Raw genomic sequence first — 18330 nt, forward strand, 5'->3', positions numbered from 1 at the left:
CGTGAATACATTTGTGAGCCGAACCTCGAATTGTGGGACAGGAACGAAGCAACACAAATGCTAGCTGTTGCTTTGTTTCGGCTGCAAATGTATACGCAGCATAATATGCATTGTTCTCCGAACGTAAGTAAGACTAAACATTAGCACGCATCAGGGTGACGAATTAAGAATTGTTCGTGTTGATGAATCACAATGCAAATATCACCGCACGGCATAGAGCTACAATTAGAGGCGTTACTGCGTACTAATAACTTGTTCCACTATTAGAACGCGATAAGCGGTGCGCGTAGACCCGATTCGGTAGTTTTAGTTAGAGCGTTGGGAGAGTTGGAGGTCAGCTGGAGGTAAAAGAGCGGAACCATTTTCGCATGTCTCATCTAGTACATCGATGCCGCACGGTGCATTTTAAAAGTTCCAACAGAATGAATAGTATTGCCGTTGTAGTAATAAGTAGGTACTTGAATTAGGATTATTCATTGGTGTCACACGTGACTAATGTTGTATGTTCCATAGACTGCATTTATTTTGTATTAAATTTAAAAGTGGTTCTGATCTACGTGTTAATAGGATTATTCATTTTTAAACAAAGAATATTCAATACTTTTTTAAAGGATATTAAAATTTCTCAAATATCATTTTTTTCTTTGAACGTAATTGTGTTCCAGATACGGCTGTTCAAAATTACAATTTTTTTCTTAGTTTTGGAATTTTTAACATTTTCATTGGTTTTAACTTGAATATATGTAACTGTCAAATTGACAGCAATAACTCATAGTAATTCTGAACATAAACAAATAGTAGCAAATTTAAAATACACTAATCTTGTTTTTATGATACTAGGCATGTGACTAGTAATTACTAGTAAATTTAAAATACACTAATCTTGTTTTTATATTACTAGTAACTACTAGGAATAGGACTAGTCACATTCAATAGCATTCAATATATTTGGCACGTGTTTCTCATTTTTTCTAAATCGATGATCGGAGTGGGTCTATTTTAAGGCCAGATTAAGATTTATGGAATTTTTATGCTAAAACCGCTAAAATCACTAGAAGTTACAGAATATGAAAAGTTTGGGTAATTTTGGAGAACACAATTAAGTTTTAAATTATAGAAAACTTAATAGTTGTGGGGTCAATATTTCGAAAAAAAGATTAAAAAACCAGTTTTTTGTACAACATAACAACAAATCATAACCTCCGCATTTGATGCAAGGTTAATCACTATTAAGTTATAATCTTATAATATAACCTTCCCACAAATCTAAAAAATATCGAAAATATTCATAAATTTCAGCTTAAATTGAAAAATATTTTAAACTACCATATGAGTCATTATTATTATACAATAAATCGTTTTTATTATTTATTGTCTGATCACTTATATTATTTTAATATTTGATCTTAAATTACCTTAAGGCGATGCACTACGTCGTGGAATATTTTAAATTGAGCCGATATCAATAACAACCCTTACGTAGATGGTGATAAGGTTTAAATTCCCACTTAACACCATCCCCCTGTTTTGATTTATGCACGAAAAAAACATGGCCAAAACGTGCCTTTTATTTTATTTTGTGGATGTTCAGGCATAAATATTTAATTTTTTTTCGATCATTTTATAAATAACTTAATTTGCTACATTATACAATAAAATCATAACCAAAAATGGGTTTGTAAGTAGGAGATTTCGAACTTTAAAGCAGTTTTCATAGGCCTTACACATTATTTTTTTCTGGGCTTATAAAAAGACTTATCTAAAATATACTCCAATATTTCAAAGTCCAAGATTTATTCTACTCGTAGTATTTAATTAAAGCATCTGAAACATTTCTAGGCGACCAAATTTTGAAACCAAAAACACATGATTTTGCATTACTACGTATGGAATCGCCTTAACAGAAAACACAATAATCTTGTCTCTTTGGTGAGGAAAAGCTATCATGTATTACTTTATACAAGGCGGACATTAATTAATATTGATAAAAAAAAACGTTTGAGGAAGAGCATGGAAATCAGTTTCTCAGTAGAAATTCGTACGATGCATAAAAGAATTTAACTTTTCTGTGAACTTGCTTTTGAGAAACTATTTTACGCTATGTGTAATAATTTATTTTCGTTCTCAGAGGAAAAGCCGAGGAATGCGAGTTTATTTTGTAAAGTCGCACACCTCGCGGTGGACTGAATCGAAAAATAAAATGAGCTTTACGGATTTGACGTAAAAAGGTGTATTCCGGGACACCACGCACTACCTACAACACCTACACAATACACAATGTTATTACACACAGTCACGAGTCCCTGCGGACCTTTGCCGGCGGTTATTTTGTGAATGAAACAGCGCGTCGCTCCTCCAGGTAAAAATATCGGTCGAGGAATTCCTTCGCGAGACAATACACAATACACCCCACAGAAAGTTACCCAACACTCAAAACTGTGCGGCTGCCTCCATCGCATTCAAAAATAGGAGGGTGATCGCTCGGCGGTAGAGCGGGGAGCGGGGGGCGGGAAGCCTGCGCAGCCCACTCCGACTGCCTGCTGCGCCGCTCGTCAGTCGATTGTAGCGCTCGTACAGGGTGGATGTGTCGCCACTGCTCCCAATTGCGGACATCGCAGTCACCCCACTAACACTCGCGCACGCTCTATTGCCTTAGGTCACACCGAGCCAGCCGCCGCTCTCGGCCATGCGCTGCATAGGACGAGACACTTCCCGAAGTTTGCACTCGCGCAACGTGTTCCGGGATTGACTTCTGATAGTGTGTGAAGTTTTGATAAACAATCGCGGACAGACGATATAAAAAAAGTGCCGAAAACGCGCGACGACACAAAGTGCTAAGACGGATGTCCAGTTTTCCTCGATATCGCTGTTTTTGTTTTGGAATATGTGATACGAATAGTGAAAATAAACTGTGCAGTGTGCTTAGTGACTTGCCGATGATATGCCGTAGTTTTTAACGAGTTTCATTTAAATGTTAATTTAAAACTTAAAACCGAACCAAGTTCCCGCGTGTGCCGCTCGGTCATGCGAAGATAAGTGGTATATATTATAATATCCGTACAGTTTCCGAGATGTACGGAATGTTGTTGGTAGTGATGGTGGTGGGAACCCTGGGATCAGCCCGCGGCTTCGGTCGGACTCTGGCGGGCTCCTGTCCAGCGGTGTGCATGTGCAAGTGGAAGGGCGGAAAGCAGACTGTGGAGTGCATTGACAGGGCGCTCATCACCGTGCCGGAGCTGGTGGACCCTGAGACCCAGGTCCTAGACATGTCCGGTAACAATCTGCAGATCCTGCCACGTGAGTCCTTCGTGCGCGCTGGCCTTCTTAATCTTCAAAAAGTCTATCTAAAGAATTGTAAACTCGGTCAGATAGACGACCAGGCCTTCAAGGGCCTTACAAATCTGGTTGAGCTCGATCTTTCAAATAACTTGCTCACCGGAATACCATCTGGAACCTTCAGAGATGTTCCCTTTCTCAGGGATTTAACAATGGCTTATAATCCCATCCAGAAAATAGACGGGCATGCATTGCAAACATTACCTAGTTTAGTAAAACTAGATCTATCGCACTGCGAACTGCAATCGATAGCCCCGAAAGCTTTCGAAGCACTAGAACTATTAGAGTTACTCAAATTGAACGGCAATAAATTAACAGAATTGCGTCCCCGTACGGTAGAAACCTTGAGTAAATTACACGGAATTGAGCTGCATGACAACCCTTGGGCTTGTGATTGCCGTTTGCGAGCTGCCAAAGTATGGCTTACTGAAAATAACATTCCTTATCCTGTATCGCCGATATGCGCTTCGGGGCCTCCGAGGGCTGTGGATAGGACATTTGCAGAGTTAAACGTTGATGATTTCGCTTGTAAGCCAGAAATCCTTCATGTCAGCAGATATGTCGAAGCGACTACTGGAGAGAATGCTACTGTCACATGCCGTGCCAGTGGTGTTCCCACAGCAACTATTAATTGGTATTGGAATGGACGACTTTTAGTCAACAACTCTGCTTTTAGTTCGTATCAAAAAGTATATGTATACGAAGAAGGAAAGTTTGAGAAAAAGTCCATACTTGTTCTGACTAATGCTCAAGAAACCGATTCCGGGGAATTTTACTGCGTAGCAGAGAACAAAGCTGGGAATGCAGAGGCCAACTTCACACTTCACGTATCTATGAGAACCGCTGGAATGGCAACTCTAGGAAGCGGCCAAATCGTCGGCTTGAGCGCTGCCCTTATAGTGCTCATATTACTGATCTTCCTGATAATATTAGTACTACTTGTTAGATTGAGACGTGTACCGTTTTCCGAGAGTAAGACTCCTGGAAGGCTAGAAGTTGTGACAACAGTAAATGGCACGGCTCCAGTATCCACCGTGAAAGCTGCTTCACCCTCTCCCACTAATGGGGATCCTCCTCCTTTTATTGACCGAAGGGCTCCAAATGATCTAAAATTTTGTAATCCTGTTCAAAAACCGCCTCGTCTAACTGATATGCCCTATGCGACAAGTCATTATGATGGCCATGGCAGTATCGTAACCGCCACCCACGGCTTTGTTTCGCCAACCACCTCTGCAGGGAATAATCCTGATTTGATAAACGATACGAAAGTACTGGGCAGTGGTGAATTAATTGCGCCTCCGGGATTGGCAGGTGATTCTAATAACTCTGCTTTGAGGCCTGGCAGTGGAGAGTACAGCCGAGAAACAAGTGAGTCTCTTTATCCTTCTGGATTGTGGGAGCAATCGACAATAAGAGATGCTACCTCTGAAATGTTTCTGAGCAGGACGGGAAGTGCGGCCAATCAACCCTATCACTACGATGACAAGACTCCCATTATTGGTAATGGAAGCGTGGATGGCTCTCAAGAAGAGCTCGGCTACGCTAGCCGAACGTTTCCTCGCGCTCACACCACGCACAATGGGTATCCTCCTGACTACGGCCTCCCCATGGTTTCCGGCATAGATCCTAGAGTGCCGGGCGCCCCGATGCCTGCGAAAACACTACGCGTGTGGCAGAGGGGTGGCGTCCCCGTCTTGCCTCCAGTTACCGCACTCAAAAGAGCTTTGGCTAACAGTAGAAATTCACCAGACGAAGGTTATCAAGAGGGTTGCGGTACGGATGTGTAAATTAAAGTTGAACACATCATAAGAAACCAAAGAAGCTATTCAGCAATTACATTTCAAAGCCGGTAGTTTGCCGTGCCTGAGGCAGCGTACACCGCTCGGGTGGTACTACAGCAGGAAGAGATACTGGCGCCCTCTCAGGTGCCTATTCACTATTCACCAGCATCAGATACGACGACCTAACTAAGTGTACGCGTCTTATCTCCCTTAGTCAGCAATACCATAGTTCAAGTAAGACTGCCAGGCTTACTTGAACTGGAAAGTACGGAAATGAAGTGAACTTTGCATGTATCATCCTGCGTTTGATAACTACATCTTGGTGAGACTTTTATATTTGAAATTCTGTTATATTCTGTTGCTATAAGTGTTTAGTTGTGATTTGATTTGGTAAAGGAGTGTTAAAAATACTTTTTAAAATAATTGTTGTCGCTGCTCCTCGGATCGGTGGTAGAAATGATGAGATGGACTATAATATAACAATAATATTGGTGTGATACCTTGATGGACTAAGGGCTGATGCCCTTGCCCAGTCTCCTGTACGTAATGATCTTTAATTAGACAACCGTAGCTAGTTACCTTAATGAGTAGTGTAAATATGAGTTGAAGGGAGTAATGGATAATATTAGGGTACAGACGTAAGCCTGCCAGGCTTTTACGCAAACGACTGATAGTAAATTTCGTATATGAATGCTTGGAGTTGTAAATAAATATCGATTATTAATTTATTTACGTTAAAAACAATTTAAACAATATGGTCGCCAAATAATAATATTATTTATATAAACTATATTTAAAGTACCATAATACAATATAACGATCTGATGTTCTCTAATGTCGCTCTGTATATATTTATTCGTTAACATTTGAATGTTTGTAAGAGAAGGAGAAAATATTAAAATAAATGTTTTATTATGAACCAAATTAATCATGTTTGTTCTTATTTTTATGTGCAATCTATCTCCTAATACTCTCGTCAATCTCAATCAAAAATGAGGATTCGAGTCTACCCAACAATTACCAAACACTCCAGGGTTGATACAACAAGGTGATCCAATTCTGGGTACATTTGTAGAACTTTCTCTTGATGGATTGATTAGTCGGATTCTCCGATAAATTTATAGATTTCACTTAATGAGCATTTAATAAAAGAAAGTTTGGTGAAATGAATACCTTAGTGAATACCTAATAATACCAATGCTAAAGAGATGAAACACCGAAAAGTTTGAAGGGTTTGTTTAAGGTTCAACAGAATTATTTAATCGAAATAATCGAATGCCTCTTTGCGTACTGCCGAATTCTCCACCAGGTAAGCCAATTTACATAATTTGTTTGAAGAAGAAATGTTGATATTATGGAATATAAATACATAATATTATATTATGTTTGGTTTTGTAGGAAATTGATATTTCATACAGGTTATTGATGTTGATGTTTGTTTTAACAGAACCTTCGTAGAGGCAGTCACTCCTCTCCATCTCCTGCCACTACTCGAGTACTCGCTACTGACTAAATTATTGTTTATGTTTGTTTTTGTTCTACCTAGTCCAATTTAACCCATTCATGACGAACTATTTTTTTTTCGAATTTCGCGCAGAAAATTCACAGAGTGGTTGGTTTTGAAAGTAGAATAAGAACGTTTTTTTCGGAATTTGAAAAAATCGTCTCCTCATCCCCCAGGAGCCTTGAGAAGGATGAGGTCCATATGGATCTTTCGGCAAATAACTAGTCAGAAATTTCATTTTTTCATCTTTATTGTTCAAAAAGTGTAATTTTCAACAACATTATTTAGTGTGATAGCCCTCGAAGCATTTCACGCATAGTCCGACCTTACATGTGATGCAACGGATGCGCTGCTTGCTTTTACAAGATGCACATGACAGTTTTCCTCCCTTATTAGTCTCAGTTATCGGTATTGGCCCAGGATAATGGGGGACGGAGGTATCATACTGCATCGCCGTTTGACCTATTTTGGTGAGTTTGTCGGGTGCCTTGAAGTATTTCTTGATAGAATACTTCTCGCAGTAATGCTTTGATATTTATTCACGGAATTCTAAATGCCCCAATTTAAAATTGCCCGTGGCTTTGCGCTTCAGAAGCCAGCAATTCTGAATGGTTACATCAATGGCCCAGGTAAAAATGGACCACCACCATTTCTGTTGGCGAACAGTAATGCGATAACATGCAACGTTTTGGTCCATTCTGTCAGTTCCGCCCATATTCGTGTTATATTGATGAATTCCATATGGCCTCTGTATACTGATCTTTTTTTGCTCCTTCCGTGAGTAACGGTTTGCTAGATCCAATGGATTCTTTCCGTATTTTGTTGAAGCTACAGAACAAACAGCGTTATCAACCCATTGAGTAACGTAGATGGGGGTCTTGCCAAATGATGTCTGCGCACTTTCAGTATGTCCTCGAGAAAGCACACCTTTGTTGTATTTTGACATTGTTGCCTTCTTCTTGGGGATAGGAGATGAACTGGGAATCCGATTGTCTCGAATTGTACCTGTGCCATTGTATCCATAAAAATGCAAATAGTACAGCAATGGCATACCCGTAAAAAGATTATCAAAGTAGAAGTGATATGGCAATTCGCGCTTTTCCACTGGCAATTGATCGACCAACATAAGTAGTGGTGAAGCATTCAAGCCTACAACACCATACTCCTTTGGAATCCGGGGATTGCTGCCTTGGTAGATCTCAAAATTGATCAAGTAACCGGAGGGTGTATTTAGGCTCCACACTTTATATCCGAATCGAATGGGTTTGCCTTTTATGTATTGCTTACATCCATGGCGGCCATAGTATGGAATCATCGATTCATCATAACTTAAATTTTCTTCTGGGTGGAAGTTTCGCATAAACCGTTCAATAAGCCTATCTGTAAATGGACGTAACTTCCACATCCGGTCTGCACTATTGAACTGATTTGGTGAAGCAAAGTGTATCATTTTGTGTATCTGTTCAAATCTATCACGAGACATGGTGGACTCAATCTGCTTATTGTAGAAAGGGCGAGAGCTGCTCCAGTACAATCGAGTTGATGGAATCGGGCATAATCCCGATGTTATAAGTATACCCATGTACGCTTTGATATCCCCGACAGTTAAAGGTGATACTTTATGACTATTTTCAGGGTCTTGCTTGGTCTGATATTTGTTGGATTCTGTAACGATGAATTCGTACATTTCGCTGTCAAAATTTAGTTCAAATAATTCCACTGGTGATAAAGCAGCTACGTCGGTATAATTTCCTTCGGGAAATATGCTAGAAACAATTGGCGTCACATCGTTAGACTTCCATTGAAACATAGTTTTCGGACCAGGCATACGTTTTGGAATGCGATAAGGTGGTTCAGCGGGATCATTCACTCTGTCTCCAGTACTAACACGGCATCGTTTCAAAGGAGGCTCGAAAGAAGTGCTTGCAGACGCTTGACCGTGTGATGCTGAAGCGTCGAATAAATTTATGTCGAAGTCACTGAAAGTTGAATCCAAACGCTCGTCTCCGAAATGCTCTAGATTAGGGTTCTCTTGATCTGAATCATAATCGGGCGTATCTTGTCCCTTTTTGTGTCGACGGCGATTTACGATTTGGCAATTAGAAAACAATTGCGCTCGAGAAATATTGGCAATTATTCCACCGTCATCTTCATCAGCTGAATCTGCTCCGGACAAATCACTCTCATTTGGCGGCTCCACATACACATCCACATCCACTACCTCATCATCCTCCAAATTCGTATCCGATTGTTCTTCAAGCAGTAACATCACTTCTTCAACAGTCAGACCCCTAAAAAACACGAAAAAACAATGAAATCTGCGAAAAATTACTATTTATGTATAGTGAGATCTGCCGAAAGGTCCATATGGAGCCAAAAATCAAAACCTTCAATTCAAAGTACTCTCTTTGATACAATAAGGATTATTTTTGTAACAATATGTCTATAAATAGTTAGTAAATTTCATTCTTTACGGATCATAAACGGTTTTGGAAAAAAAAAATCAAATCTACACATAAGTTTATTGGATTACTTACTTCACTCGCTTTGACATTTTGAAAAATTTGCACTTTTTTTCAAACTCCGTTTATACACGTCTGTCCACGCCGGCACATGCAAACGAACTGAGCGCCTCTAAGACAAACGTGTTCGTACATGCTTGTAGACTACATAAAACTGAATTTCGCATCGCCATTTTAATATATCGGCATGATGTGACTAATTGAGGTCCAACACTTTTTCGAGGTCCATATGGCACCTTCGTCATGAATGGGTTAAGAATAATGGAATGTCGTTATCATACGAATATTGGAAAGATCTGAAGAAAATAATAACATGATAAAAATGAAGATACTGGGTAAAATATTTTTTCATCATTTTTTTTGTGAATGCTCCCAATCATCTGAAGCCAGTGAGACTATGGCATCCCCAATCAGGGTATGTTGCGTGGTTAAATGTAGTGGGGAGGGGAAGGGGATGGGGAACTGGATGGTGGGAAATATCTGTTTATTCAGATCTGGTCACCAAACACGGCTAAACCCATTTAGGTGGTCTTACACCAGAGCGATACTGGGAGTATCTTTCACTCTACCAAATACTAAAAAATAACATATTATGTACCTACAAAAGTACGTCAAAAAATAAAAGTTTCGATGTGAAAATATATGCGTATGTTATAATATATATATACCTACGTTACATATATTAGTAAAACCAACACAATTAGGTCTATTGTAAATGCATATTATACAAAAAATAGGTAGGTACCTACAATATGTTTTTAAATTAACTTACTAACAATAACGCCGTTTCCCACAAAGGTAAGCCGAGAGGACGGACTAACATCTCGGTCTTGACACACACTTGACTCCTTGCCTCATTCGCATTCATACATCGATACTTGACACGGCCCGACTCAAGTATCTGATTCACTCGATCGTTCCATATCTTTTTCGGGCGTCCCCGACTACTTCTACGACTCACATTTACGTCATGTGCATTTTCGTATTCATATTTTTAAATTAACAAGAGCTTCTCATATATTATACTGCTTTTTTTTTGTTTCTCTGATGTCAATTTTAATTCGATTATAGTTGTAGACATTCAATCACTCACATAAAATGTATCAATGTAACTATTTTAATGCGATTATAGTTGGAGACATTCAATCACTCAGATAAAATCCGTCAAGGCAACAACTATTCGATTATAGTTGGAGACATGAATTACTCAGATAAAACGTATCAAGGCAACTATTCGATTATAGTTGGAGGCATTCAATCACTCGTATAAAATGTATCAAGGCGATTATAGTCGGAGACATTAAATCACTCAGATAAAATGCATCAAGATAACTATATTAATTCGTTTATAGTTGGAGACATTGAATCACTCAGAATGTATCAAGTAAACTATTTTTTCGCTCACATTACAAACCTTCACAACATTACGAGTACCTAACCAAAAAATTAGAAATAGGGTTTACATTTTAAAGTTTTCCTTAATTCTTCCCCATGAATATGGAAAAATATTTTTTTGCGAATTTTAACTAGCAATTTAATTCTAATTTAAATAAATCTTTATATAAAAAAAACATCTCACAGATTAGTAATAATAATAACAAAAATTGGATAATTTGTATCACAAGATTTTTCTTCAAAAATCGCCTCTAGGGCGCTGCGAATCCAAATTCAAACCTAAAAAGTAATCTCGTAGAATCGTTTTATTGAGCCAGTATTCCACGATTCAAGTAAACATGGTTTTCTTCAGTTTGGGTATTAAATAAATCTAATCATTGTAGACAGTAGGAAAAAATTTAAACAAAAATGTAACAGCATCTTTTTCTGTTTCACATTTTTGTTTGAGAGTGGTTAATGTTCTCTTCAATGATTAAATATTTCAATTTGAGGTTTTACTTAAGGCCCGTAGTAAGCGTTCAAAGATGGCTCGAAAGGGAGATATGTAAATACGAATATTAGAGTGAGTGTGCTAATATTATAAAACGATAATAATGAAGCGAAAATGGTGAAAATATTTAATAAAACACGACTCGTTTGAAATAGAGCAAAAATCTCTTGACAAATGCTTTAGTTGCGTATAAAGATACACTGTGATTTTTTTCATGCCTATGAGATATTAAATAATAGAAAAAACGTGTTGTTAATAATTTTCGGAACTTACTTTGCTATTTTTTCTATCGAGGGAATTTCATTTTTATTGGAACTTGAAAACTTAAAGAGTTACGAGAAACTTGTTATAAATCAGTAGAAATTTGGTATGCGGGGCTTTAGGGCTCACATCAGTGCGCGCGCTGAAAAACGAGAAAATTTAAAAATTATGTTAAAGGTTTTATGGTGAAAAAATAAAAATTGTTGGTTTCACATTTTTTATTAACTTTAGAATTTTTTTAATATTTACATTATGCTTTACGCATATAAATGGACTTCTGATGAAAACCATGGCGCCGTCTTGTCGACAATATAACTTTACCAAAAAATATATAACCAGCAAATATATATTGCAAAATAATGATGTAGTAAATGACTGACGTAGGGATATTTTGTTCAAAAATAAATAAATTACAGGAATCAAACTTTAGAATTAGTGTTTAATAATTTGTAAAAAATTGTTCAGTCAAAAAATTTAAAACCATTCGTCAAACTATTACTACTTAATTTTTTTACAATATTCTTTATTTTTATTTTGCAGATTGAATAATTTTGGTGATGTTATGATGAAGACTTGTAGACATTGGTTTTCATCAATTTCATTTATACCCGGAAAAATAATGTTAATATTAGAATTTTTTTTGTCGTTGAAAAGTTAATAAAAAAACGTCAAATCAACAATTTTATATTTGTATCACCATAAATATAACCTTTATAATAATTTTTCAAATTTACTTGGTTTGAAGCACACGCAGGAGTATGTGAGTCTTTAAATAAGTTTTGATAAACTTAAAGAATTCCGCCGCACGCTTAGTAAGCAAAAAAAATAAACAAAGCCCTTGATTTCATTTTAATTACTACAAGAAATAAATAATTATTCTGGGGGAGTTGGTAAAAGGTTCATTAAAGTTAATTTTTTTTTTCAGTTTGAAGGTTAAGAAATACGCATAAATTATTAAAATAACCAACCTAACTACCTAAAAACCTATTTTGTGCGTGTTTACTTAAACCCCCGACTTAAATAGTTGTCTACATTAGACATTTAAGTTGAAATAATATTTTTATACAATTAAAATATGTTAAATTAAATAATCATTTTAACTTCGGTAAACTTAAGTCTTTAAATTTCGTAACAAACAATAATTGCGTTAGTATTAATTATAAATGACTCATTTTTCGTGAAAATACCGTGTTTTCATCTACTTGTAGCTCATACCCGGCTTCGCCCGAGTATCAACACTCTTCTCTCGGAATCTGACAGAATTCGGAATCTCGGAATCTGACGGAATCGACGAACAAAAACACACCACACTATGACATGACCTCTTATTTTTTAACTTATGTTTTAGGGCAGTAATTATCGTGAACATCAACTCAATTGCGTTTTTTTCATAATTAAAACAATTTTTTATTATGCCTATATAATTAACAATACCTATTGCTTAAATGACATTAGTAGTAGATATTTATATGTATTAATACTAAAATTTGTTTTTACTGCAATCTTCATAGTTTCATTTAGAGTCTAACCCAATGCGTCTAATAATACAACAACACACCATTATTATATTGTTCCCGATTTTTTATCGATTTAAAATACAATCGGACTGCATACCGATGCAAAATAAAACCCTATATTTGTGAAAATATGTTTTTATACCTACAGGTATATATTTAATAAGTTTATCTGCGATTTGCCAATGTCACATTTTAAGTTGGTTTTTGCGTGCCAGTGTTCAAATCTTTCAATTTCTGAAAATAAACAACACAATTGAAATACATTTTACTTGATTACTCCTCTTCATGCTTTTTTATTATTATTTTACCGAAAAATATGACTTTTATGAAAAAAAGGGAAATATTCTTCTAGTTATGTGAGCACACACAAAATAAATATTTTTTAAAATCTAAAAGTCATGCAAAGATTTTTTAATGAATGCCTCCCTAATTGAGAAATTCTCGGGTTTGGGAGGGGTGTAGGTACTTTCGTGAGATGTTTATACGTATAACTTCGGAAATGTAATTAAGTTTTAATTTAAATTTATATATGATCGTTCCATAGCTCATAATGGAAATCCAAGTTGAAGATAAATGCATTGGTCGTGAATTTTAAGACTGAGAAACTTTTTTTTTTTACCAGACATGTTCTGCAATTTGAGTTAAGATTATATGCTCAGTTGCAAAGTAGCTGCTTACATATCCAAAGAACATAAAAAAAGCCTTCAAGTGTAATTATATAATATTATATCAAAGATGGTTTTCGAATTAAATTCACGTTTAATCAAAAATTCCAGGAACAGCTTAAACCGCTATAAGTTTTTAAAGTTGCATTTTACGGTGTGGTTAAATGAGTTCCTAAAAATATACACATGTATCGAGTTTACCTGTCTAAAGTATATATTTTTTTTAAATTGGCTCAATTAACGTAAATTTTATTTCCGTTAGATTGTGAACATGACTATTTTAAATGATAATTAAAACTTGGAGAGTTTTCTTCATCTGCCCTCTGCTTGTCGCTATTATTAAGTACTTACTACATCTCCTTCATATAAGTAGCTAAATATTTTAAAATAAATTTTGGCTACAGAGCTCACAGATTTTCTACAGATTCATTAGATAATTTAATAAGGATATTATAATCTCATTATATGTACAGTATGATATGTTAAAAAAATACATTTAAATTATCATTATGGATGAGAGATATTAACATTAATATTTACATACTACCTTCGCATAAATGCTCAAGCCTTCAACGTGTTTGCCATAATGAGATGTTATATTTGGAAAATATTTTACGATAACATAAGTATTTACGAAATCTTTTAAATAACAAGAAGAATATGCCATATTTCAATTCCGAAAAGAAGTTTACCTACTACCTACTACGAGAAGTAATAATATTAAATATTTTTTTAGATTAATTTTCATTCGGCGATGTAAATAAAAAGACAAAAGTAAAGTTTTTTTTAAGTGTCAGATTGCTAAGCACAGATAAAGTAGGTCACATAGTAATAGCAATAAAAAAACGATTGCTTACCAACTAATAAACCATCACATCGTTTCCGCAGGGGTAGACAGTGAGATTGTCATTTGACTCTGTCAAATCAATAATAATTTAGATATTTCATAAAATTTTTGTAAGTTGATTTTTCGAAAGTTTATCAGTTATTTCTTCGGCAGATTATATTCACAACAACCTGACTTGAAATCATTGAAAAAAACTCCGTGTTTTACATGTTCAACGTAAAAAATAACGATATGATAATGTGATGTCAAACGTGGCTACTGTTCTTAGGTGTATATTTTCGAACTCCTCCTACGTCTTCTTGTGATATCAGATAACAAAACAAATAACATTTAATGTTCATCGCTTCTCGTAAGTACCTGATTGTTTATTTTTGCGCTAAGCCACCTATTGTGGAGACCTTTGTCAAAAATTTTTGTTCAATATTATGTATTCTTGACAATTAAATGGTATATGTACCTATTCGTATACTGTTGGTACATGCATGGAAGGGAGGTAGGGGAAAAGGAAGTGAACATAAGGAAAATGGGAAGTGAATACAATTAGCATAAGTACGATAGTCATAATCGAGATGTTAATTTCTTATAATAGTCGAAATAGTTGCTTTTTAAAAACATTTTTTTTCATATATTTCTTAACTTTAATGATATCCGAAGTTCCTGCAATTTTATAGTATTGTTTCCACCGGCATGCTAGGGATATCCCTGTGTTATGGCGAACGAACTTATTATTTATGAATTACATTAAGTTATAGTGAAACATTGAACATAATAATAAAATTAAGTATGGAATGTGAAACATTATATTACATGAAGTGTGTTTCGCAGATTCCATTAAAATAGTTGGTTTTCGATCTTTAATCTATTGAAATTAAATTCTCTCCACTGTGTTGCAATCGAATAAATCGTTTTGAACATGATATTCCATGAGACAGTGTGGTCTTAAAACATCTCAAAAATTTCATTGTCGATGTGGTATGTTTTTTAAGAGAAAATTCGGATCGATTTTTTTACTTAACACGTCTGTGTCGGAACGATTAAATAATTCGAAACACCATGCAATCATAATTATGTCTCTTGAAGAGGAACTAATCCAACCATTACCAACAAATCCGGTAATAAGTTACGGCCGTGAGGGCTCTCTCACGAAGAATTGCAAAAAGTGGAAATCTTTAAAGAATATCTTAACAAAATATCTTTTGGACTTGTGGTTTCTTGTGGTCAAGGTGAAAGCACGAGTTATACCAATTGTAAGAGCCGTCTATAACAAGATTTTTAGCAATAGAACGGCTCCTCTGGGAGGTCTTGTAGGATGGAAGGATGGAAAAATGCCGACCACAAAAGGGGTACGAAGGAGTTTTGGGAGTTCTAGACTAAGACAGCTGAACAGTGGTGAGGCTTACACAACATCTTTGGGTTTTAGAAGGAGAAGAAGAGTTGTGAGGGTATTGTCTAAAGGCGATTAGGACTCTCCAACGATTCTAGTGCCGAGCATGAAAATAGGACAAATTTACTGTTTTTTTTTGTATTTTGTCGTGGATGAAATTGAAATACAAAATAATATTTTTAAGCTATTCATTTTTTTCTTCTCAACACTACGTTGCCTTCTAACGCCACTTTTGTATAGTTCTTTTATAAAATATCTTAAAAATAGCACCGTCTGCCTTCGTAAAAAAATAATATCTCTTTCCATTATTAGATCAAGGAAAATTTTTAGTTTCAGATGTTTAAAAAAAATCATTATTCAGTGCCCGTGGGGCGAGTTAATGCTATACAGTGGTATTAGAGGAATCAAAATAATGTTATTATTGTTTAGGGTTGGTGGTGATTTAAATTATCTTATTATTATTTTGTGTCGGAAATAAGATGATAGTTCACCATGATATCATAAATATATAAAACGCTTTCTGCAATATGTAGTTATGCGACGGTGTATTTTCTCTGCCTACCTCTGGAGGGCAACGGTGCGATGGTTAGTTAGTTAGAGATGTTAATCACGACATGCTGGGAAGACCTGATTGACTGCCATTCTGAACATACGTTTTTACACAAAGAATTTTTACTACATAAGTATTGAAAGAATCCCTTTTCAATACAATTGTTTGGTCTTCTTCATAACTGTATTTTTAACAGAAGTATAATCTGCATTTTATGACTGCATTTATATGATATATACAAGGGCTAAATAATCTCAACATCCCATTTGAAGTGAGAAAATTTTCTGATATGAAAAACTGTTCAATTATTAAAAATCTGGTCAAATTATTAGTTACCTAGTTATTAGGACTGCGGGCCTATATGATAATATATTTATTATATAGACTCATTCAATATATATATTCCTAGCAAAATATCTTAACAATATATATATGTTATATGTTCCTAACAAAGTATCTGTCAAAAGGAAATGTTTTGTGAGGACAGCGAACATACAAATAAAAACGTGTTCATACAAATACTGATATTGATACAGACATACTTAAAATGTAACATTCCGTCGTGATATCTATTAGGAAAAGAACACGTGTTCTCTATATATTCTGAATGACAAATATTTTATCAGGGTCTTTTTTCTCCTTGCACTTTGACCTCCACTAACCATTCCCAATCATAAGAAAAAAGAAAAAGAAATCTAAACCTATAGTACATATTAATTGTTGTTGTTTTCACTTTCAATTTCAAGAGAGAAAAAACATATTTTGGACTTCCATTCTTTGATAAGTCTGATATTTCACGACTTCCATAAAATATTGAAGACGTCTACTGGCACTCACAGTTCATCTTCGGATGTGAAAGAATTTATTGAAAACTAAATCTACATAATAAAACCTAAAATACTATGTTAAAGAAAATCAAATCATTTTCATCGAATTTTAGTATAAAAATCCTTGACTGGCTTGATCTACGTAGTATATAAACCAATACATCAATGACGTAGTACTAACCGTATGTGTTTTATGCTCCACAGTTTAAGTACCCGAACTATTTTTGGCATATTATTGCAAATTTGTAAAACGTCTTGAACGATCGCTTGCAATAATATGCCAAATTTATGGCATATTATATCCCAATAAATATTGGACAAACGGTGATATCGAGTTGCATACATTGGTTTTAAGCCGCAGTAAGCAGTTTATATGTTTCCTTATTAATGTGGTGAAATCTAGGTGAATTCATTGGATTTAAACCGCAGTAAGCAGTTTTTATGTTTCCTTATTAATGTGGTGAAATCCAGGTGAATTCATTGGCTTTCAACCGCAGTAAGCAGTTCATATGTTTCCATATTAATATGATGAAATCTAGGTGAATCCATTGGCTTTAAACCGCAGTAAGCACTAAGCAGTTCATATGTTTCCATATTAATATGATGAAATCTAGGTGAAATCATTGGCTTTAAACCGCAGCAAGCAGTTCATATGTTTCCATATTATTATGGTGAAATCTAGGTGAATTCATTGGCTTTAAACCGCAGTAAGCAGTTACCATGTTTCTTTATTAATATTTTGATTTGGCCATTAGATTAAATCGAATGGCCAAACCGAAAACTGAACATCCATCGCTGGAGTGGATAAGTCATTCCACACAATATTCTTAAAAGTACAAGTCACACATTTTTATCTTATTTGTATGACAGCATGCCATTTTCCTAATCACCCAATAAAAGCAATCACAGTTCATATATTTGAAATTGCTCTCATTAAAAGATGCTGTTTTTGAATTGTACTGTTTATACATAGCAGATATTATATATAGATGTTAGGTACTTTTATACAGACAGTACGTACACAAAGGAAAAAGTTCACTTAGAAAAAATCTCACCTTCGCGGTTTTCAAATTTATGAGCTTCTATTATTAAAATTTCATGAATCTCTAATGTCGGAGTAAAATAATGATAATAACTGATTAAAATTCCTAACAAACTCACAAAAAATACTTTATTCGCATGGTTTTGGTTTAGTAAGCGGACGGTTCTCCCAGTTAGAATTGTTTTTATATTGTAGCAATTTCTAGTTAT

At 35.3% G+C, this 18330-nt stretch overlaps 1 protein-coding gene across 1 annotated transcript; it reads left to right on the forward strand.

The window, feature by feature from the left end:
• Nucleotides 1-2570: 2570 nt before the first annotated feature.
• Nucleotides 2571-6045, forward strand: kek1 (leucine-rich repeat, immunoglobulin-like domain-containing kekkon 1 protein). Its single transcript, XM_089635442.1, has one exon. The coding sequence runs from the start codon at nt 3072-3074 to the stop codon at nt 5121-5123; it is 2052 nt and encodes a 683-aa protein (XP_089491568.1). The 5' UTR covers nt 2571-3071; the 3' UTR covers nt 5124-6045.
• The last annotated feature ends 12285 nt before the right edge of the window (nt 6046-18330 follow it).

This window comes from Hesperophylax consimilis, chromosome 9 (assembly GCF_061612785.1).
Source record: "Hesperophylax consimilis isolate HC1 chromosome 9, BYU_Hcon_1.0, whole genome shotgun sequence".
Classification (NCBI taxonomy): domain Eukaryota; kingdom Metazoa; phylum Arthropoda; class Insecta; order Trichoptera; family Limnephilidae; genus Hesperophylax; species Hesperophylax consimilis.

What these genes read in the sequence shown, in the direction of transcription:
- kek1 (XM_089635442.1), top strand. Translation starts at nt 3,072, where the DNA reads ATGTACGGAATGTTGTTGGTAGTGATGGTGGTGGGAACCCTGGGATCA.